At 36.0% G+C, this 24,593-nt stretch overlaps 1 protein-coding gene across 1 annotated transcript in view; it reads left to right on the top strand.

The window, feature by feature from the left end:
- Positions 1-24,593, top strand: part of LOC122145925 (chemokine-like protein TAFA-2) — a 69,952-nt gene that overhangs the window by 29,325 nt on the left and 16,034 nt on the right. Inside the window, exon 2 of the mRNA XM_042762365.1 lies at positions 13,194-13,306. Within this exon, the coding sequence (XP_042618299.1) occupies positions 13,195-13,306 (112 nt within the window). The 5' untranslated portion in view covers position 13,194. The remainder of the gene's footprint in view (positions 1-13,193; positions 13,307-24,593) is intronic.

Below are 24,593 nucleotides of genomic sequence, written 5' to 3'. Positions count from 1 at the left end.
AAAACGCTGCACAACGAGAAGAGGTGACCAGACCCTGAGGAAGATTGTGGAGAAGGACCGATTCCAGACCTTGGGGGACCTGCGGAAGCAGTGGACTGAGTCTGGAGGAGAAACATCCAGAGCCACTGTGCACAGGCGTGTGTTTCTTTTGAACCAGAAACAGCGCCAGAAGCGCCTGACCTGGGCATACAGAGAAGCAGCACTGGACTGTTGCTCAGTGGTCCAAAGTACTTTTTTGGGATGAAAGCAAATTTTGCATGTCATTCGGAAATCAGGGTGCCATTTTTTGAGTCTTGGAGGAAAGACTGGGGAGAAGGAAATGCCAAAATGCCTGAAGTCCAGTGTCAAGTACCCACAGTCAGTGATGGTCTGGGGTGCGATGTCAGCTGCTGGTGTTGGTCCACTGTGTTTTTATCAAGGGCAGGGTCAATGCAGCTAGCTATCAGGAGATTTTGGAGGCACTTCATGCTTCCATCTGCTGAAAAGCTTTATGGAGATGAAGATTTCGTTTTTCAGCATGACCTTCACCTGCTCACAGTGCCAAAAAACATGGTCAGTAAACTGGTAAATGGTTTACTGACCATGGTATTACTGTGCTCAATTGGCCTGCCAACTCTCCTGACCTGAACCCCATAGAGAATCTGTGGGATATTGTGAAGAGAAATTTGAGAGACGCAAGACCCAACACTCTGGATGAGCTTAAGGGTGCCGCTATCGAAGCATCCTGGGCCTCCATAACACCTCAGCAGTGCCACAGGCTGATTGCCTCCATGCCACGCTGCATTGAAGCAGTCATTTCATCAAAAGGATTCCCGACCAAGTATTAAGTGGAATAACTGAACATAATTATTTGAAGGTTGACTTTTTTTGTATTAAAAACACTTTTTCTTTTATTGGTCGGATGAAATATGCTAATTTTTTGAGATAGGAATTTTGGGTTTTCATGAGCTGTATGCCAAAATCATCAGTATTAAAACAATAAAAGACCTGAAATATTTCAGTTGGTGTGCAATGAATCTAAAATATATGAAAGTTTAATTTTATCATTACATTATGGAAAATAATGAACTTTTATCACAATATGCTAATTTTTTGAGAAGGACCTGTATTTACCAGGTGTAAACCAGCTCAACAACTGATTCGAATTTCCTTTTGGATAGTTGTAATGCAAAAGTATGACAATCAGAAGCAGAAGAAAATAAAATAACAAGAGAAAGATAAAGATGTAAGGGAGAAGCGAGACGTTCCTAAGATATGTCATCATTACTGCTGGAGAATTCTTCTTGGAGGCATTTTGACTCGGGCCAAGACACAGACAGAGTTCAAAGTAGCACTTGGTCAATTCTATTTGAATTTATGGGACTCATTTCGAACAGAGTTAGGATTTAAAGTGGATTAGAGCCTGTTTGGGGGCAGGCGGAGGGGTCTCTGAGTAAACCTGATATCGGTGGTCTCTCTCCACCTCTCCCTTCAGTCTCCACACGCTGATTGTTTTTCAAAGACTTTCATGCTGTGCTATTTGCATTTAAGATATATTTCTTAAATTCCCAAACATGTCCCGGAACCAATCCTCCTCGAGCTGCTTTGGTTCAAACTGCTGGAGGGAGGTCATGCTGAAATATAAATACAAAGGCTGCAGATGCACCGTGCTGCTTCACTTTGATCATGTTTTATACTTTTTATCTTGCACAGAGTCTTCGTTTGTGTAAAAATCCTCACACTGGGTTTGAGAATATCAGCACTTAGCTGTGCTGCATCAGTGAAACTGCTCCATCACGCATACACAAACACACGCATGCAGTGAGAGAGCGAGTTTGGAGAACTGTTTGTGTGTGTGTGTGCGGCATCTCCTGTGTTCTGCTGTATGAAATATGAGAATTGCATATTATATGGTTACACCCTTCATGGCTGTGTCATAACAGTTAAATAAGAATCTCATTGCTCATGGTGAGTGGGCAGAGCTGTGGATAGGTCACATATCAATACACGTGTTTTCTGCTGTCTTGTTGTACACACAATATTAAATCATGTGACTTTTTCTAAATCAAGTTTTTTTAAATACATTTTTACAAGTTTAAAACTTCAATTTAATTTAATTTTATTTTCTGTTTTTAATAGTTTTATTTTTTATTTTTTATTAACAATAAAACAACAAAGCCCATGTAAGAAATCTAAAAATATGTGTGCAATATTAATTTGTAATTCTGTAAATTGTAACATATTATTCATTTATTTATTCTTACACAGTTTTCTCTTTATTTTTCCAAAGATTCTCTTGCATCCTTCGGGGGGTCATGCACCCCAGGTTGAAAAGCCCTAAAGAAATTAATTAATTAAAGGGATACTCCACCCCAAAATTAAAATTTTGTCATTAATCACTTACCCCCATTTCGTTCCATACCCGTAAAAGCTTTGTTCATTTTCAGAACACAATTTAAGATATTTTGGATGAAAACTGGGAGGTCTGTGACTGTCCCATGGACTGCCAAGTAAATAACAGTGTCAAGGTCCATAAAAGGTATTAAAGTCGTCGTCAGAATACTCCATCTGCCATCAGACATGCAACCTGGGTTATATGAAGCGACGCGAACACTTGCACTGTTTTCTTTCAAATTAAAGCTAAATACAGGTAGAAACAGCACATCCTTGTGGCGCGGATGATACAGAAGAGCATACACAGCATATGGTGATATGGAGAGACACAGAGGAGACTGTTGACAAAGGAATTGTTGAATAAAGTCGTTATTTCTGTTTTCTTCACTTACAAAAGGTGTTCCTGTCGCTTCATATAACCCAGATTGCACGTCTGTTGGCAGATAGAGAATTCTGACTCGACTTTCATACCTTTTATGGACCTTGACACTGTTATTTATTTGGCAGTCTATGGGACAGTCACAGGCCTCCCGGTTTTCATACAAAATATCTTAAATTGTGTTCCGAAGACGAACTAAGCTTTTACGGGTTTGGAATGACATGGGGGTAAGTGATTAATGACAAAATTGTCATTTTGGGGTGGAGTATCCCTTTAATTTAATTAAATCACCATAACTTGAAGAATATGACTGTTCTTTTCCGCTAGCTAGACAATTAGCAATTTCTGTTCCGATACATGTTCATGCATTCATTTTTCTGTATTTTTCTAAACAAGTTGCCATGTTTGTTTTAAGAATAATGACTGACAATGTAGATTCCTAATGAGTATTTCTTGAAGCGTGACTTCATTAGGAAGTCTTCCATTTTGTTATCCAGGAGCTTCTCTCTTTCTCTGGCTCTGCTCTCCTATCTGGTGTCGATGTCCTGGCAGCAGTTTTCTCATTTTTAATTGGTTGTCATTTCTGGTGCCAGTGTGTGATTGAGATCAGGTGTGTGTGGGAAGGATTAAATATCTGATGTAAACCATCATATTTATTGCTGGCCATGTTTGACCACCTGTTCGGTCCACTGGCACAGTAAACGAGTCACTCTTTCTAGTTCAGCTCTTCATCAGATGCCCGTTACCTGACAGAATCTGCCACATGACAGAGAAGGGATGCCAACTCATGGTCATTATTTTCACCAGAGCTGTCTCTGCAAGCCACACTGGCCATGAACACCTATCAGACGAATAAAAATATCCCTGTGGAGAAAAAAAATCCTCAACCCTCTCTCTCATGATGTCTGTCTTTTTCATTCTAGTGAGTTGGTTCAGTGAGAGGTTGATGTCTGATGTGTGTTGGACATGATTTGTGACCATTTGAGTAAACTGATACACATGAACTGATCTTATAAATCTACAACCGTGACATTACATTTTAGTATAGTGGTTATACAGATTACACACACATACACAGATAAAGATCCAGGAGTTTCATTAAAGCTTCTTCCTTTTAAGAGAAAACTCAGATAGTTCTTCTACTGTTTTGTGACATGGTCTATCCCGAATCCCTATTCAATGTTCAACATTATGGATTGGGCAGCTGTGAGAGAGTTTGGAGTCAGTTGATTTGTCCTACAGTTTCTGGATTTGTATTGTGTTATGACTATATTTGAAGAATTGCATTTCTGTACGTCTATATTATTGATCGTGTACATGTGTTTTTATGCATTGCAAACGTTTATATTTGTGATGTATTAATGTCAAATTCTGGGGATTTAAATGCCACCAAAGGAGTATTATATAGATTGTGAAACATTACTAAATATAAAAAATGTTTAGGAAGTCATTTTCGCAGTTTCCCCATGTATGCTATTGGTTGGCATTGTTGTCACCAAACGTGTGTTTACGTCAATTTATAGCACTCATGGAATTACTTTGTAGCTAATATTGCTAAAAATAGCTATTTAGCATAGAGGTTTTCAAACGTTTTGATACATTATAGCATACTATTAATATAAATATATTAATATTATAAAGGCAAGATGTTTTTTTCTTTTTTTTTTCAAAATGACACTGTATTTAAAACAAATTTAAAATATTATTCAAATACATATATTTTTAAATTAATCTAATCAGTATTTATAAGAAAGAGGTGAATGTCTTTTAAAAACGTTTGTTAATCATTGATAATCAAGTTAACTTTGACAGCCCTAAAAATATATTTTGTAATTTTTTTTTTCTCTCTTAATTTATTCCCACCACCTTGTGGTCTTTTCAGTTTGAAAACATCTGATGTAGCAATCTTATGGCTTTGTAGATGGTGAAAATATTGTCAGGTAAAAACTGAACTATACTGAATATTTAATCAGGCCAGGTCAATTCAAAACAAATTTTTATTTACCAGCATAACCTGACATGTCAGTATTGATTACTGCACATTAGGCCCCAGAGCTTTTCAACATGCACATTGTTCATTGATTTTAAAGACTGCTGATAGATAAAAAATTAATAAAAATTCTTATGAGTGCTGATGCATTAATATCTAGACATTCTTATGCAGCCGTGTGTTCAGATATGCAGATTGTTCCTTTAGGCAAGAGAGAAGGAGAAAGAGAGAGAGAGAAAGAAAGAGTAGAGGGAGAACAGTAGAACTACAAACACATTAATTTTATAGTGCACAAAGCAGCACAGCTATAGCCTGCAGCATTTGTTACAGGACTGGAAAACCTGTCTGAATGGAAGCAGGAAGGGAAGATGAAAGGGGCTTTAGGTGATGGGTGAATATTCTTTGATGCCTTTTGGTCTGTTGGTCATAATGAGGTCTACAATTCAAAAGTTGTATGAATATTTGTGTGTGAGTGTGTGTTTATTTTAAGTGTGTTGATTTGTAGCTAGTGTTTAACTTAAAAAGTTACATGAAAGGATGTGAGCTTTCTGACATGGTATGATTGTTTCAGTCTTGGCCAACTGAATAAGGATAGAACCATTAGACCATGGTTTAAAAATACTGAATGAGAGAGACACACACAGAGACAGAGAGACAGCGTGCAATCAAGCAAGAGAGAGAGGGGTTTGATGTGGACATATACTGTACTTGGGGAGAAAATGAAACAGAAATGTCTGTGTGTGATGATATCACCATCTGCAAAAATTCCAGTGGGACTAATTAAATGAATGGAACAGAGACTCCTGCCTCTCTCTCTTTCTCTCTCTCTCTCTAAATGTTTAAGATGCAGCTGTTGTAATGTGAAACATTAACTGTGTTAAAAAAAAAAAATCCCTGCAAACTTAATACAGTTACACTGTGGAAACACTCCTGGTCCCTCACACTTCAAATATTGCTATTATACCTTTAAATGAGTGCCATCTTCTAAAATACTGAAAAACTCTCACAATACAGCACACAGTACAAACTTATAACTCTAAAATACTGTAGCTTTATCTGTGACTCTTAAAATACAACATTTAACATTCAAATACTGCCCTTTTATCTCTGAAAACCTCTGAAATGCAATACTGCTTCTCTGTTTCTGAAATTAAGTCTGAAATACGGCTGTTTGTTTTCTCAATACTTTTAGAAATTTTGCTGCTCTATTAAATAAAGATTGTCCTATACCTTTAAAATACTGCTGTTCTATCTCTGAAATACCGTCCTGTACTTCTGCTATTTTGCTGCTCTGTTTCCAAAATACTGTCACATACCTTGAAATACTTCAGCTCTGTTTATGAAATACCATTTTATACTTCTGAAATACTGACCGTCTGTCTCTGAAATACCTCTGATATTTTTCTACTCTGTTTCTGAAATACAGTCATATTTCTCTGAAATTCTGCTGCTCTATGTCTTCTGATGTTCTTATCTCAGATTTTTTTATGTCGCTGAATGCTTTACCCAAATATATCTAATGTTAAATCGTTTTCACACTCAAAAACTGCACTTCTGTTTCTGAAATGTTGCCCCTCTGCCACAGAATTGCTCTATTTTCTATATCACACTACAAATTTTATCACTCAAATTCTGCCATTGTAAGAAATACTGCCCCTTCTATCAACAACACAACCTTACAACTCTAAAATACTGCTCCTATATCTCTGAAATACAACATACTGCCAATTGAGTGTATTTGTGGTGGCAAATGAACACTTTTTCATTCGTTTGGATGGAGGAAAAAGTGTGTGAAATGTTTTTGCTGAATCAATTGATCAGAAAGATGTTTCTCCAGTGCACACTTCCAACTGTTCTCTCTCTCCTTTATTTTTCACTTTTACAGTCTCATTTCTAGTGTGCTTTTTGGCCTGAAAAATAACAGTACATTTGTTGCAGATGCAGGTGTTTGTTAGTAGAAAACTGAAAAGTAAATAGTTGAAAAAAGGGAGAAAAAACATTAAAGTAAAAAGAGTATATAGCAATACAGTAAAAAAAAAAAAAAAAAAAAAAAAAAATATATATATATATATATATATATATATATAGTATATATATATATATATATATATACTGTATATATAATTTACATCCGTTTGAAACTCTTTGCCTTTTCCCAACATTGAAAAATAATAAATGCAAAAATGCAAAAACTAAATAGCTAGCAATTAAAGTCTTGCTGGAGATTTGCTAGTGATTAAGCTTGACTGGTATTAATGCAGATACATGTAGATGACTCTAGCTAGTGGGTGTTTGGCAGTGTTTACTGAGAGCTACTAAAGAACTAATGAACACACAGCAGAAGTTTAGCCATCAAAGAAGAGCAGCCAGAGCAAACACTCAACCCAACACATACTAATGCACACAATGTCCTTCTACTGTGTGATCGATCTGTTGATTGTTAAGGAGTATAATGAAGCTCACTGGGTATTATTTTACAATTTTTGCTGATGACAGTCTAAATTGAATGGGACTTGACTATAAATTGCATTTCAGTTTCTATATTTTCTGTTTATACAGTAGTACTGATCACAGTATTAAATGTTAATACTGATGAGTTTTATATTTTGCTAAAATACTTCTATCCCAGCTTAATATGCAATGACTGTAAGTAAACCCCCAAAAAGCTATTTGTCGTAACAATGGGGAGATGGAAGTGTTTGGAAAAATGTTTGGAAAAAAAATATTGTGTTGTGCGGAAATAACACACTGCAGATTTATGGGTATGATGTGAGAATATAAATGTCAGCAACAGTATCTTTTTGTGTATTCATGGCCATCCACTTGCACACTGTAAAACTCCCTCCAGCACTGTAAAACCGAACAGTGAAATTAATTAAAAACTGAAAGTTAATTTCACTCAAAAAATAATGAAAGTTCATTGGACTTAATTGAAATAAGTTCTGTAAACTATGGAGTCAAAGTAATTTCATATATATACGCAAAAAAATAAAGTTTTGCAAAAGAAAATAAAGTTTTGCAAACGAAAATTAAAGTATTGAGGAAAATAATTTTGCTTTTTGCAAACAAAAATAAAGAATTGCAAAACATAAATGATACCGCGCAAAAGAAATGATTTTGCAATACATATTTTCATGGTCATATCTATTAAATTTATTTGCACACTGATTTTATTTTGCGTGTCGGTCTAGTTTGAGCTTGCGCTGCAGTTTTTCCTGTGCGCTTCATTTTTCTGCGCGTCTCGCTTTGTGGCGCTGTTTTGACATGGGGGTGGAGTCAAGGGGCAGGGGCGTGTACAACATGCCTCCCTGGAAGTGACGTCATCGGCCCGAGACGCAGCTCACTGATCCAGGTACTGTCATGATGAGCAGATGCATGCGAGTGGATCGCATCCCTTTTATTCACTAGCATTAAAACATGCATGGTTTCGTTTTATTAACTTTATCAGGAAATGTATATGTGTATTAGCAGCGTTTGCACAAGTTAAAGAAGTTGTTACCATTCACATCTGCTGTTTATTTCTCTCGATGTGCAGTCTTTTACTGGCATAAATTTGGCTTGACGTTGGACGTTCGATATTCGCAAATCTAGGGAACGTCTCTAAAGTTACATGCAAAACTACTTTACACTTCTCTAACGTCAATAGCATGCAAAGATTGAAAAAGATTCGAGCTTCATTTTTTTTATCTTACAATGACAGTCATTTATTAATTTATGCCAGGAGTTAGGTAAATGAAAAACGAAGTCGAGATCGATATAAAACTTGAGTTGTAGACCTCTTTAATGATGTACGTTATAGTTTATGAAGTGAATTGCATAATTTTACAAACTAGCAGTAACTCTGAACTAATGTGAACAAAGAACGGTTCTGTGCGCTGGCGTCCTCCCACAGGTTCAGAGATCTTAAACAAACACTGTTAATACACATGCAGTTAACCAAATGAAACAATACACATTTTAATGCTATAAAAGTGTGTGACTGGCATAAAGTTGGCTTGACGTTGGACGTTCGATATTCGCAAATCTACGACCGTCTCTAAAGTTACATGCGAAACTACTATACACTTCTCTAACGTCATTAGCATGCAAGGAGAATGACTAACAGTCATGAAAACAACTCTTAACTGTTCATCCAGGTGTCGACTATAATGCACACCTTTTATATTTTTTGATACATATAAAATAAACTGTAAATCAAATGTAAAATATTTGCTAATTTTCATTACCGAATGGGCTCAAATTTAAATATGCCATAATTTGAAGCTCAATAGCATTTTGAAAAGAATGACTCACTTTCATAAAACATACTGTAAAGTGTTCATCTAGGTGTCAACTATAATGCACACCATTCATTATTTTTCATAATTATTCAAATAAACTGTAAATCATATGTAAAATATTGCTACTTTTCATTACCGAATGCACTTCAATACAAAATTTAAGCTCAATAGCATTTGAACAGAATGACTCACACATTCATAAAACATACTGTAAAGTGTTCATCTAGGTGTCAGCTATAATGCACACCATTCATATTTTTCATAATTATTCAAATAAACTGTAAATCAAATATAAAATATTGTTCATTGTCATTACCGAATGGGCTCAAATTTAAAATATGCCATAATTTGAAGCTCAATAGCATTTGAACAAAAATAACTCACTTTCATAAAACATACTGTAAAGTGTTTCATCGTCGTGTCAACTAATGCACACCCGTTTATATTTTTTCATAATTATTCAAATAAACTGTAAATCATAAGTAAAATATTGCTATTTTTCATTTCAGCTTTAAATTAGTGTTTACGTCCATTTGGTTATGAAAAGTAGCAATAATTACATATGATTTACAGTTTATTTTAATAATTATCAAAAAAATATAAAAGGTGTGCATTATAGTTGACACCTGGATAAACAGTTAACAGTTGTTTTCCATGACTGTTAGTCATTCTCCTTGCATGCTATTGACGTTAGAGAAGTGTATAGTAGTTTTCGCATGTAACTTTAGAGACGTTCCCTAGATTTGCGAATATCGAACGTCCAACGTCAAGCCAACTTTATGCCAGTAAAAGACTGCAGATCGAGAGAAAAATAAACAGCAGATGTGCATGGTAACAACTTCTTTAACTTGAGCAAACGCTGCTATACACATATACATTTGTTAATAAAGTAAATAAAACGAAACCATGCATTATTGTTTTAATGCTAGTGAATAAAAGGAAGCGATCCACTCCCGCATGCATCTGCTCATCATGACACAGTACCTGGATCATAGTAAGCTGCGTCTCGGGCCGATGACGTCACTTCCAGGAGGCATATTGTACACAGCCCCTGCCCCTTGACACCGACACCCCACGTCAAAACAGCGCCACAAAGCGAGACGCGCAGAAAAATGAAGCGCACAGGAAAAACTGCAGCACAAGCTCAAACTAGACCGACACGCAAAAATAAAATCAGTGTTGCAAATAAATTAATAGATATGACCATGGAAAATATGTATTGCAAAATCATTTCTTTTGCGCTGTATCATTTATGTTTTGCAATTCTTTATTTTTGTTGGCAAAAAGCAAAAATTATTTTCCTCAATACTTTAATTTTCGTTATTGTTGCAAAAACTTTATTTTCTTTTGCAAAACTTTATTTTATGTGATAACAAAATAAAACAACAACAAACTCAAAATGCTGTTGTAGTGAGGTGAACTTAAAATTATTGCATTTTCAAGTTCCCAGCATGCATTGCATCAGCCAACAAGGAAAATAAATGTAGATGTAAAGTGGTGTACTAATGTGGTTGGAAGAGTGAGCCGTTGAGGCATGACATTAGGTGCTAGTTTGTGTGTTTTTACACAACAACATAGAAACATAATACTTAAATGTGTGTTATGTTGCATAATTTACATATGTTTCTATTATGTTAGTTTTTGTAGTGTTACCGTTGTGGTGAAGAGTAGAGCCTGTGGTTAGCTTGAGGATGGAAAGCAAAACTTAAAGCTCTATACTTCCCTATTAATATGCAAGGTATTTGTGAGTCTTTTTGATAACTACATTAGTAGTTACATTTGTGTGTATTTCCCAATTATAAGGGTTGAAAAATAGTGAACATTGTTAGTGATTTACTCCCTAATTATAAGTTGAGAAATATCAAAATTTATAAGATAATTTTAGATAATTTAAGGCAACTGGAACATTTTTATTTTTCAACTTAAAACATTTAAAAACACCACTTAAATGTTTTTGGTGTAATCTGTTACAAAATTCAGTTGAGTTCTGTGAACTTATTGGGTGACTGAGGTTTGACACACCCCTCAGCTTTAAACAGGAGAGATTTCTATTGAGCTCTGCTGGTTGAAAGATAATTAGTATGCTAAATCTGCATAATTTCACACTTTCCCACAGTGGCTCATAGACTTCCCTGCACCAGGCAAACTATTTCCAAATCACCTCTACATTTCTCTTATCCACACACAAAAAAAAACTCTTTCACCCTGCCTAAATAATCTTACTGGAGTTTCAACAGAGTAAATATCAACTCACAACCATCAATTAAAAAACTCAAGGGGGTAATATGGGAGAGTTCACTCAAATTCATTATTAAACTGATACTAATCAGAAGAGCAACTCACAGGCCTCCATTACAAAACTGCAGGGGGTAATATGGGAGAGTTCACTAAGAATGAACTGTGCCCACTAATAATGTCATTTATTTGTGCATGCTGTTTGTGTTGTGTTAGCACCCAATTCACTAAAGGAATTATGCAAATCAGGTAACGGTGCAAACACGCCCCAAAATTAGTGCTGAATGCAATTTGCACAGTGCAATTCCCCATTTTGCAGGCCAGTTATGTAATGCTAGATTGTGGAGGATGCAGAAACTACTGTACAGCATTGCTCTGCAGTCCAGGCACCTAAATCATCTGTTTAAAATGCAGATTCTCATCAATGCCTTGTTTTTGGATATGTGCCACACTCTTCTTCAGCATTTGATCATCATTGGATGAGTTACTGCTGCCATGATCAATGGAAAATGTACACAAACTTCTCTTTGTCAGAGAATTCTGTTAACTGTCCATTTGCCACAGAAGTCTAAATGATAAAAGTGTGCTCTTATTGGTTGGCTGATACTATTAAATGTTCTCACATTCTGAATTTCCTCTCAGAAGTATTATAGACTAATGTTTACAGTATTAGCATAAGCACACACAACTGTACACATGCATTTGTAGAATTTATTTGCACTGTTTACCTTTCTGATGTCAATACACTGTGAAAAAAATGATCTGTTTTTGTTTTCTCTCCAAATGAAATACTTAGATTTGTCTGTCTGAGATAAAATTAGCGGGAAAGAAGAAGAACGCTGAGCAGTGCTTTTTCTTTTGCAGAGTCTAAACCAACAGTCTATGTAGTTTTACTATTTAATTTGTTGATTTAATTTAGGAGTTGAATTGTGAGGAGGTTGGAAGGGAACTGACTTTGTTAATTTACACTTAAATCTCCAACTGATGTCATATACTTAGCATTAGTCTTAGGCTGATGATACATGGGGCAACTTTTTGAGCAATTTAGCTGGGCAACTTTTTTTTTAGCAATGTTGCTTGGGCACTTTCCCATTGAGAATGGGTAGCAAATTTCTTTCTGGATACTTTAGATTGGTCATGGGCCCTGTGTCTCACCTAGTTGCCCGTTGACGGCAACATTGCTCAAAAATTTGCCCCTTGTATCATCAGCCTTAGTTTACTTTCTTTCTTTTTTTCCCTTTTTTTTAAGAAATGAATACTTTTATTCAGCAAGAATGCAATAATTGGTCAAAAGTGAGGGTAAAGATTTTATGTTACAAAGATATTAACATATATTTCAAATAAATGCTGTTCTTTTGAACTTCGAAGTATCAAAGTTTCCTGAAAAAAAAAAAAAAACGATTTCTAGAAAAATATTAAGCGGCACAGTAATGGTTTTCAACATCGATACTAATGAGAAATATTTCCTAAGCACCAAATTAGAATATCAGCTTTGCCATCACAGGAATAAATTATATTTTAAAATACATATAAATTGAAAACAGTTTTTTAACCTGTAATAATATTTCACAATATTACTGTTTTTACTGTATTTTTCATTAAATACATTTACCCAACAAAATCCCCACACCAAATAGACAGACAACAACATTACCAAAATCAGTACCAGCATCAACCACTGGTTGAAAGCTTACTCTCTCTATAAGTAATTGAATAATGACAGACAACAACATTACCAAAATCAGTACCAGCATCAACCACTGGTTGAAAGCTTACTCTCTCTATAAGTAATTGAATAATTCAGTGTTTTGGAGCACTAAGCATTGTATCAGAAAACATTCAGGAAAAACATGATGACATTTACATAGCACTGAAGGAGGGAATGAGATCAGTGTAACACTCGTGTGCTGATATGCTTTGTGTGTGTGTGTTTCAGAATGCAGGAGCGGGCGGCACAGAGGGTGTGTGCGTGGCTCTTGCTGGTGTTTTTGAGCCTTCTGTCTCTCTGGGGTCATCTGTCTGATGCCTCCTCTCACCGCAGTCACATTGGTAAGTCAAGGTCAAGGTTCATTTGGTAAAGCTTGTTGTTATTGCTTTATTTTCATTTTAACCTACAGTGTTGATCATTTTATTGATCCGTCTCTTTAAAAAACAGCTCATGTGGATTGCATGAAGTTAGATTTGGGGCGATATAACCATAAACTTTTTAATTTTGCTTTTAATGATCAGAAGATTGTTTCTTGTGTCTATCTGTACCAGAAATGTGAATGATTTAAGCACAAACCAAAGACAGTGTTTTTGTAGACAGCTCAGTGGTAGGTGGATGCTTAATTCAGCTTAAAATATTCCAGTGAATGTTCTCTATTTATGAGGAGAAGAGTTGATGGACCGCAGGACACTGATGTCTCTGGAGCCATGTAGAGGCTGCTGCAGAATGTTCCAGAAGAAAGTGATAAGAGTTTATTTGACATAAGCACTTGTTTCTTTTATATAGTAACTGAAGACTACTGTATACTGATTCTGATTTATGCAACTGGCAGACACTTTCTAAAGTGAGTTGCATTGCATTCAAAGGGTGCATTTATCACTTTATGGATTCCTGGGGATTGACCCCATGGACTATAACACTATACTTCTGATTAGACAAGTAACACTACCATTCAAAAGTTTGTGGTTGGTAAGACTTTTTAATGTTTTTGAAAGAAGTCTCTTATGCTCACTAAGGCTGCATGTATTTGATAAAAATACAGAAAAAAAACATCAATACTGTGAAATATTATTACAATTTAAAATAACTTTTCTATTTTTATATATTTTAAAATATAATTTATTCATGTGATGGCAAAGCTGAATTTTCAGCAGAAATTACAAGATAAACATGAAAAAAGTGATTCAATGTTGCAAACAATATTCAATTCTGCTGTTAAGCTGCTCTAAATGAGAAATACTATACAGTCATTGTTCAATTGAAATCAGTTCGTTGTTGATTCAGTTGGGTTTAATAACTTTGTAAAGTCCATCAATTATGTACATCGATGATGACAGAAATGGAGAAGAACCTTTTTATGAATAGAGACTTTCAAAAGAACAGTCTTTCTTTCTTTCTTTCTTTCTTTCTTTCTTTCTTTCTTTCTTTCTTTCTTTCTTTCTTCTTTCTTTCTTAAAACAAAATCTCGTAATTTTTGAATGGTAGTGTAATTTCTCATGTTTTGTCATTTGGTTTAATCTACCTTAAATCAGCACTACATCAAATGCAAGTTTTGTTATTTATTTTGATATATACGTTCACCGTTGGAATATCTACCTGATTTTGTAGGCAAGCCGATGATGCAATGCAGTGCAATTTGCTCTTTTTTAAACTGAGTGTGTTTGTCCATTAAAGCAAAATGCTATTTTTTTTTTCGATGTTACAAATATAAACAGACCATTTTCCATCTAATTTTCATTATGTTGTCAGGAAAAAAATGTTATGAGGAGGGTGGTAAACCTAACCGTCTTTTTCTGACTTGTGCAGTAATTTTAAGCTACTTGTCTGATACTATTAATATGACTTGTTAAATTAAACCCTTTGGTAGAGTGTTGAGCTTCTGCACTGCATGTTTCTTTTCTTTTGTGGTGCGCAGATTTCATTTCTTGACAACATGATTCACTCATTATGTGAACTTCTCGCCTCTGTCGCAGTAGAATGGTGGCTCAGACTATTTTTTGAAGAGGGTGGAGGGAACCATAATTTGAAATATCAAAATGTCACATAGAGAATGATTTGTGAATTCATTGCTTTTTATTGTGGTGTAAAAATACATTGAATTATACAGCATACTGCTGGAATTAATTGATGTTGGGCCCTATAATTACACACAGTCTGTTTACAGTCATATTGGACATTAGAATATAGCCCAAATCCAAAGTGTCTATTTACACTAAGTGCAAATACCCGCCTTGTTGGCAGAGGCTATTTACACTAACTTTGCCAACCAACATGTGGTTGGGCTAGACAACATTACAAAAGACGAGTGGCAAACATCAGCTTCAGTGGCGCAGATGGTAAAGTGGGTAATACAGTCTTTTTGACACGATCGACCAGAGTTCAAATCCACTTTATGCCAGTCTTAATCTTCTCCCTTTTCACATCTCATATCACATCGGAAAGCCTTTTTTTTTTTTTTTAATAAAAATGAAGGAAATAATTGAAAAGTTGAAAAATAAATTAATGGGTAGGGTTAGGGGTAGGTGTAGGGAGGGCTATTGTCACAGTAAGGCAGTATCCATTTAATAATTTTAATAAAAATGATAATTTACACTCAATACACTATTATTGCATACTGTTTTATATTGTATTACAGTACTGAGATGCAGAGATCTGCCACTATTTGCAATAAGTAGTATAAATAGCAGAAAATACTGGTATTTTTATAGTGTTAATAGAATCTACAGCTATTCGCATTTAGTGTAAATAGAATCCATTGCTTTTTGCACTTAGTGTAAATAGCATATAGTGCAAATAACCGCTGCCTATAAAATCTGTGTGCTTTTGTTTACTACAGTCTTCCCTACACAATAATTCTTCATTTTGATTGGATAAGTAGTCCAGAAGTTGAGAGGTGTCAGCCAATGAGAAGTGGGAAATAGTTCAGACAATCAGTTAATTACACATTACTGCTAACAGGTCAGAGCAAGGTGACTGAACACACACACACTTAACCACTGGGAGGGAAAAACTAATAACTCTAAACTCTTCTTCTCTATACAAGCAGCAAAAGCTTCAGGGACAATGAGCTAAATGAGAGTGAAATATTTGTTTTGCACACATACACAGGGAATATAGCCAGAAAGTTTGCTGCTACTGTAGGTCATTCTTTATGAGGCTCATCCTCTCAATAAAACTAATATCCCTGGAGAGAGAAAGAAAGAGAGAGAGTAAAGGAGGGAGGAATGCTGCAGAGATCTATTGAAGGGCATAAAGAAGAGAAAGAGACAGAAGTGTGGAAAGAGAGACAGAGACAGATGAGTGTGTCATGAGATAAAATGCAGGAAGAGACACGGCTCTTGTGGATGACTGCAGTCCTGAGCTCTCCTGCCCTCTGTGTGTGTGTGTGTGTGTGTGTGTGTGTCCTGTGCCCTTCTGCCCTGTAAAACATGAGTCTCGCTCTGTCTGTCTGACATGTCATAAACCTGCCCACCCTAAACAAGACACTGAGACCAGTGACATCAAAACTATGAAGAGAAATAGTTCAATGGGGTGTCGCAAGGACACAGAGGAAAGAGTTTATAAATGGGGAAGATTCATTGCGATTAACCTGTTCAAAAATAATCAATCGCTGATTCAAGTCACTGTGTAGAATATTACACCTTTTTATAACAGTAACATATTTAGTTAAATGTTGCTTTTCATAACTGATATACATGTATACATTTGTTAGTTTAATATTTCAGTGGGAAGATTAATGGCGATTAACTTGTTCAAAAAGAATAGATTTACAGATTCAATCATTGTGTAGCATATTGCATCTTTTATAAAGCAAAATACTGTGTAGCAATGGAAAGTCTTAAAAAAATCTTGTTTTAGTGATTTAGTTTGTTATAGCTTATAGCTTATTCATGTGATTGAACTGATTGAAAAACAAAATACAAAATATGTGGTTAAACAGTGCTTTTACGTAACTCATTTTATAGCCAATATTAGTTTGATTTGTAGAACTGGTCTGAACCTATCTTAGTGAATTGGTTCATTGGAATATTAACTGCAATTAACCTGATCAAACATAATAAATTCACAGAAACAACTTTTAGCATAGTACAAAAAAATAACAAAATAACTAAAAACTCATAGAAGCTAAATGCTGATTTTCATAACTGTTAGTAGAGTTTGAAAAACTCACTGAGGTACTGTAACTGCATAGCATCCCGAGTATTTTCTGTAACTACACTGCTGTTTTTGCTGTGAAGTGTTTTTGTACACACTAATGGCAGTTACAACCCAGCTTTTACAGTTATTTAGTGTAAGTGTAAATCTGTTGAAGTTTAATGCTGTCACCTTAACTGAGAGTCATTCAATCCCAGAAGATTTCTTGCATGCTTATGTATCTTTATTTTAGCTACTGTTTGTTTGTAGCTTGTAGCATAGCTCACTTATTTTCCAAGAGCAGCTTGACTGTATTTTAACACTCAATTTTAAGTAGCTTTGAGTTTTAAAGTTGCTTCCCCAACACTCATTGTGTGTTTGAGTGTCTGTGTGGGTTACATTGACACACAGCTCGCTGACCGATGGTGCTGTCATGTGACAGAACCAAAGCGGTTGGTTTTTATGATTTCTGTCATCCCTGACCTTGTTTTATCCCCAGTCTGCCGCCTGCCTTATATTCTCTGTCTCTTTCTGTCTGATTGAACATCAACAATAAAACCAGATATTCCTGAGTCACATTTACTGTAATGTTCAAACACTGATCTTTGAGAAGTCAGTCAGCATTTTTTATGGATTATATGTTTAGAAATAGCATTTGAATGGTGACAAAGTAAATTAACACTTAGTGTTTGTTGGTATGAAACATATTTTAGATCATTTAAGTTTTTCAATATAAGATCATTTTCAAAAATGAAGTGATGAAGGAAAAAACACTTTTCCCATACATTCGCCCACCCCACCCACCCACCTCCACAAACACATATATTCTGTTATATTCCACAGCTGTTGTGTTGCTGCTGATGTATCAGATCTCCATGCTTATTTGATCAGTTTATGAGTTTTCAGTGTGTGAAGTCATAAGATTATAAGAACTGATTCACAATCTCATAACTTCTTTTTGCTTGAGTTCTAGCTTGAACTCCATGCATGATTCTGATATGTGTTAGCTCTTCCTGTGACTGTTCAAAGCCTGTCCGAGATGCCCATATGGCCTGTGAGAGACACAGAAGGAGAATTAAAAATGTGAAATTTTCAAGCACGCTGCTCTGTTTCATCTGTGGTATAAAACATGTAGGTCACAGCACCATCAAACCCTCCCAGAGCTCCCCAGCCTCATTCAGTTTTATTCAACCAACTTTTTTCACCACTTTTGGGCTTTAGTCGCTATTTTTAAAATCATGTCACTTTGGTAGCAAAGCTATTGTATCCAGTTTATTACATAGCAGGGAAGCGTTGATAAATGTTAAATTTTCTCCAAGAATATTTCAGCAATCAAGTTGTATATCCAGTGCTTTACACTACTTAAAAGTTTGGGGTTGGCAAGATTTATTTTTTTTTTTTTTTTTTTTTTTTTTTTTTTTTGATGAGTCTCTTAGGTTGATCAAGGCTGCTTTTATTTGAAATATTATTAATTAATTTAAATGATCTGTTTAATTTTAATATGTTTTAAATTTTCAGCAGCAATTGCCTACTTCATTGTTCAGTGTCACATGATCCTTTACACGTCCACATTTCTTATTATTGATGTTGAAAATAGTTGAGCGCCTAATGTTTTTTTTTTTTTTTTTTTTTTTGTGGAAACTGTGATACATTATTTTCAGGATTTTTTTAATGAATAGAAATTTCGAAATGATCAGTTCTTTTGAACAGTAGTGTTTTAGTGACTGTTTAGAATCAGAACTAGACTGCCCGATTCCTGAATGAATCACTCTTTTAAGTTGTTTTGTGTAGAGGCTACAAAATGTTCTGAATCAATTCACAATTGATACTTAATCTGAATCACACTCTGAATAGCTTGGAGTGGTTTTTCAGTCTGTACAACTGTAAGAAGATACTTTAGAACACAGAGAATGAAAAGAGTGCTGGATGAAGTAGAACATTTATCTATAATCAAATGAAACCAATTAAATAAGCATGTATTGTATTTTTAGTATTTATGTTTATATTTAATATGTATATATCAACTACGTTTGCCATGTAGGGTGCAGTGTAACTAGCTACTTTCAGCTTTTAGCTAGGCTAAGCAAAATTTCCCTGCTTTAAAGTATTTTTATGCAACCCTTGTTTCATTAATTATTAGCATTCGCTTTCAATTTCATTTAGATTGTGGCACCCTTTTAAGCAACTGGCTCTGGGCTCCATTCGTGTTTGATTATTACAAACAACAATATTGTATATGTTGTGCTTTTATTTATAATTTGCTGAATATAATTCTAGCAAGGCTGTTGCTTTAGATTTAGAAAGAAGTGCCTGTGGCTAGTCGTAATTAATGCTGTCGCCTGTGATTGGTCAAAAGAGGCTTCCCTGTGTGTGTGTGTGTGTGTGTGTATGTGTGTGTGTGTGTGTGTGTTAAGAACGCACTAGAGTAAGTGATTTAAAATGGGCGTTTATGAGTGTCTTAAGCAGGCTGCTTTGAGCTTGATGGGTGTTTATGTATTCCATCAGAGCATGGTGTTTAATCTCTGAGCAGATGGCAGCGAGCTCACACTCTCCATAAACAAAAACAGCTTCCTATCCATCAGGCGTCCTGATTACTGCGAAATCAAACATGTGTTCAGGCAGAATTCTGCATGAGAAAAGCTGCTGACACATTATTCTTATGGGATAAAAAAAAAAAAGTGCTGATAAGTGTGATTCCTGTGCTCACATTGTGGAGGTGTTATTTTGAGAAGGCTGTTGAAAGGGAACTTTTATATAACTATGCAGAACATACCCTACCTGTGAACCTGCTAATGGGTTAATGTTTTTAATGTTATATCTTCCAGTGAAGAGAAACAGTACTGAAAAGTTGCTTCTATTTAAGAGAATATGGAAAATTGTATGAATGAAGCCTTAAATATTAAATATACAATCAAATATATACAGTACAATCACGTTCATACCGTATTGACCATAGTGACCATTTTGCTTCAGAAGTTGTATAGATGTATCGCCTATTTTGGAGTTTGAAACTTTTGAACCCCATTGACATTTTTATTATTTGAACAAAAAACAGCTCAAACAATCTCCAAAATGTCTTCTTTTGTGTTTCATTCTTTATGACAGAATTGTCACTTTGGGTGAACTATCCCTTCACGTCAAATAAAAGCAGCCTGTTCTTACATTATACATACAAGTTTGTGAAAGCCTTTCTGAAAAGCTTTGTTTAACTGACAAGGGCAGTTTAAAATAAAAAAAAAGAAAAAAAAAGAGAGAGAGAGAAAAAAAAAGACTCCTCCGACATTTCCCGTCATATTCTCACTAGGTGGTCTCATCAGGGTTCTGTATAAATGTGCTGACCCCTTCCACAGTACCTGAGGGAGATCGGTCACACCACAAATATGTATTTCAAGATGCCGATGGAGCCAGCACTCTGGGACCGCATGCTGTCCTCTGACATTTGATGAGACTCTGGATGACAAGACGGAAATGAGGAAGAGATGAATGGAGGGAAGGAAGAAACACAGAAGCGCAGGATGACAGGAAAGGGGAAAGGTTCCGTTTCTCTCAAATTGGAGCCAAAGAATAACATCTTCGGCTTCAGCAGGATTGGACAGCCGTCAAAATGTCACTTTTTTCACTCTTTACCCCTCCTTTTGTCTCTCTCAAGGGTCTGAAGTGTATAGGAGAATATTTGTTTGAGAGTTGGCTGTTTGCACTGGGAGTTTGACTGAGGTGTGTAAATGTGGGTCAGACTGAGAAGGAAGGAACACTGACCTCTGGATTATTGAAAGAGGCCTGACCACAGCAGACAGGTCGTGTGATACTCATGTCTGCCCATGTTTCTCTTCTCGTTTATTCCCGTAGGCCTCTCTCTGACATTTCAAAATATATCAGACAGCCATAGCATATCTGCATTCTTTATACAAGACTTAAACAACAAAATAAAAAAAATCACCAATATGTGTAGGGTTGCATGACATAGAGTATAATAAAACAATACTGCAGAATTGTGTGTATCAGCATTTTGTGACATGAAGCATACAAATTTATTGATTCATTAAATTGTTTTTTTTCCCCCTTTCATTTTTTGGAATTATCAGTCCAGTTCAGATGGGAATGCATTATTGCAGATTTGATTTTTATTGCAGTTTGAGAAAAATAGAATGTGTGAGAGCAATACCACTGTCCATTGTATTTATAATAAGAATTGTGAAAAAAACAAGTACACACGATGGAAATTTTTCCTTTTTCAACAAATGTGGGCAGTGACTTTGATGTGTTTGTTGTTTTTTATTTGGCTAAACATCTGCACTTATCTTTCTCATTTTTTTTTTTTTTTTTTTTTATGTGGAAAAATAAGTCATTTGTTTTTAGTGAATTGTTGGCCTTCTGGAAAGTATGTTCATTTATTGTACATGTACTCAATACTTGGTAGGGGCTCCTTTTGCTTTAATTACTGTCTCGATTTGGCGTGGCATGGAGGTGATCAGCTTGTAGCACTGCTGAGGTGGTATGGAAGCCAAGGTTTCTTTGACAGTGGCCTTCAGCTCATCTGCATTTTTTGGTCTCTTGTTTCTCATTTCTTGACAATACCCCATAGATTCTCTATGGCAGTGGCTCCCAACCACATTCCTGGAGGCCCCCCAACACTGCAGGTTTTCCTTAAACACACCTGATTCAGATCATCAGCTCATTAGTAGAGACTCCAAGACCTGAAGTGGGTGTGTCAGACAAAGGATAGATGCAAAATGTGCAGTGTTGGGGGTCCTCCAGGAACGAGGTTGGGAACCACTGCTTTATGGGGTTCAGGTCTGGTTAGGTTGCTATCCAGTCAAGCACACCAACACCATGGTCATTCAACCATCTTTTGGTGCTTTTGGCAGTGTGGGCAGGTGCCAAATACTGCTGGAAAATGAAATCAGCATATTCAAAAAGCTGGTCAGCAGAAGGAAGCATTAAGTGCTCCAAAATTACTTGGTAAACGGGTGCAGTGACTTTGGTTTTCAAAAAACACAATGGACCAACACCAGCAGATGACATTGCACCCCAAATCATCACAGACTGTGGAAACTTAACACTGGACTTCAAGCAACTCGGGCTGTGAGCTTCTCCACCCTTCCTCCAGACTCTAGGACCTTGGTTTCCAAATGAAATGGAAAACTTGCTCTCATCTGAAAAGAGGACTTTGGACCACTTGGCAACAGTCCAATTCTTCTTCTCCTTTGCCCAGGTAAGACGCCTCAGGAGTGGCTTAACAAGAGGAATACGACAACTGCAGCCAAGTTCCTTGCCACTTCTGTGTGTGGTGGCTCTTGATGCCTTGACCCCAGCCTCAGGATATAGCACTCTGTGAACAGCCAGCTTCTTTGACAATGAATTTTTGTGGCTTACCCTCCTTGTGAAGGGTGTCAATGATCAACTGTCAGATTAGCAGTCTTCCCCATGATTGTGTAGCCTAGTGAACCAAACTGAGAGACCATTTTGAAGGCTCAGGAAACCTTTGCAGGTGTTTTGAGTTGATTAGCAGATTTGCATGTCACCATATTCTAATCTGTTGAGAAAGTGAATTGGTGGGTTTTTGTTAAATGTGAGCCAAAATCATCACAATTAAAAGAACCAAAGACTTAAACTACTTCAGCCTGTGTGCATTGAATTTATTTAATACATGAGTTTCACAATTTGAGTTGAATTACTGAAATAAATTAACTTTTCCACGAAATTCTAATTTATTGAGATGCACCTGTATTTATCAAGGGGTGTACTTACTTTTTCCACAGTAAGTGCACACATTTTCTGGTACATGTAACTAAAATAAAGTACTGAAGCCAGCATTTCTACACTGTTTTCTGTTGAATTATTGATATTGAATTATTAAATCTATCACCATCATACAGTACCTGAGGCAAGTTATTTATCACAGTGAAATGAATGTAGCGACAGATCATTTGTTCTGAATTGTGATGTACATTTGAATGAAATGGATTATCAAAAAGAAAAGAAAAAAAGAAATGAGGAAAAAAAAACTGTAGGGCAGGGACTTGTTTCTGTCCATTGGTTGTTCATTGGATAAAGCCAGATCTGAATGCATGCTTGCAGTCGATTATAAGAAAGAGGCGGAGCTTAAGTGGACTAAATGATTGGAGAAGTCCAGTATACATCACCAGAAAGAAGTCTGTCGTTTCACTGGAAGATCCAGTTGATATTCTGATTAAGAATCATGAGGTTAAAAATGTTAGTATGGATTAATTGTTCACAATAAGATCAATAACACACATTTAGAAAACAGATAGGATGTATTTTCATTTCATGACTTTAAGATTTAGTATACATACTGAGGCTGGTGTTGTAGTGAAGCAAAAATTGTGGTCCCAATATACTCTATAAAACTTCTCCTTTGTGTCTCTTTTCTCAGTCAATGAAAATCTCAGTGTGGGATTTAAGTGTGTTATCCTTAGCGTGTCTAACACTCTCAGTAAGTTTCACTCCTTCAGTGTGTCTGTGTTTGATGGATGGTGCTTTTTACCCAATTCAATGGTCTGTAATTAATGTCAATTCTGCTGATGCCTTGATAGAGATGGAGAGTGAGAGATAAGAGGGAGGAGAAAACAAACTAGGGCAAAGTGCTTGCTGGGCAGATTTTGCGCTCAGCCGTCATTTTACATGAATCTCTCTATTTCACAGTTATCAGGAAGGGATGATCTCCTGTCTCCTGCTACGGGGGGCTTAAATAATCTAACACCCCACTCTCCCAAAGAGAGTGTATGCTGGAGGACAGCATGTTTTAACAGATTAGCAGATTAGAGGGCGGTAGAGCAGATCTTTCCACCTGCAACGCCACACGCAGACCTCTCGCTGCCAGCCGCACGCAGCTGGAAGGAGACAACACAAAAACCAGATCAGAAGTGAGAATAAATATCGCTAACATGATAGTGATCTGAAATGTGTGAGAGAAATATGCTTAAACTGGGTTTGTATTTGTTATTAGAAATTAGAAATTTAAATAAAACACAAATGCTACTAAAATACTAATCCGCTTTTTTGCCGCAATCCGACTTTAATATTACATACTCTTTCTAGGCAGAGAGAGAGAGAGTAATTGTGTGTGTGAGTGGAAGAAAGACAGAGAGCCAAAAGACACTGTTTTGCAATATTTTGATATTTAATGATGCTTTGATATATCTGCACAGGAAGTGATGTCATTAATAGCACATTCTGGCCATCTGTCTGTATATTTTTGACACATTCTGGGAACAGGATGTCTGAATGCTTACTTTCTGTGCAAGAGAGGTCATTATTGCTCCCAGCTGTACAGATTTTCAACAGAAATCTGCTTAGGGAAAACAGTAAACAATAACAACTGTTCAGACTGGTTCGATTGCCTGATATTGCCTGACAGATCCTTGCTTTAGTCTCGTGGATTTGTTTTCTTTTTCCACACACTGCCGTCATCTAACCTGTCTAAACTCTTAGCGCTGTTCCTAAACCTGTTGAGCTCCTTTGCTGTCTGCTGCC

Source organism: Cyprinus carpio, chromosome A8, assembly GCF_018340385.1.
Source record: "Cyprinus carpio isolate SPL01 chromosome A8, ASM1834038v1, whole genome shotgun sequence".
Lineage (NCBI taxonomy): Eukaryota > Metazoa > Chordata > Actinopteri > Cypriniformes > Cyprinidae > Cyprinus > Cyprinus carpio.
Note: the sequence above shows the minus strand (reverse complement) of the source record. Positions and strands in the feature narration are given on the sequence as shown.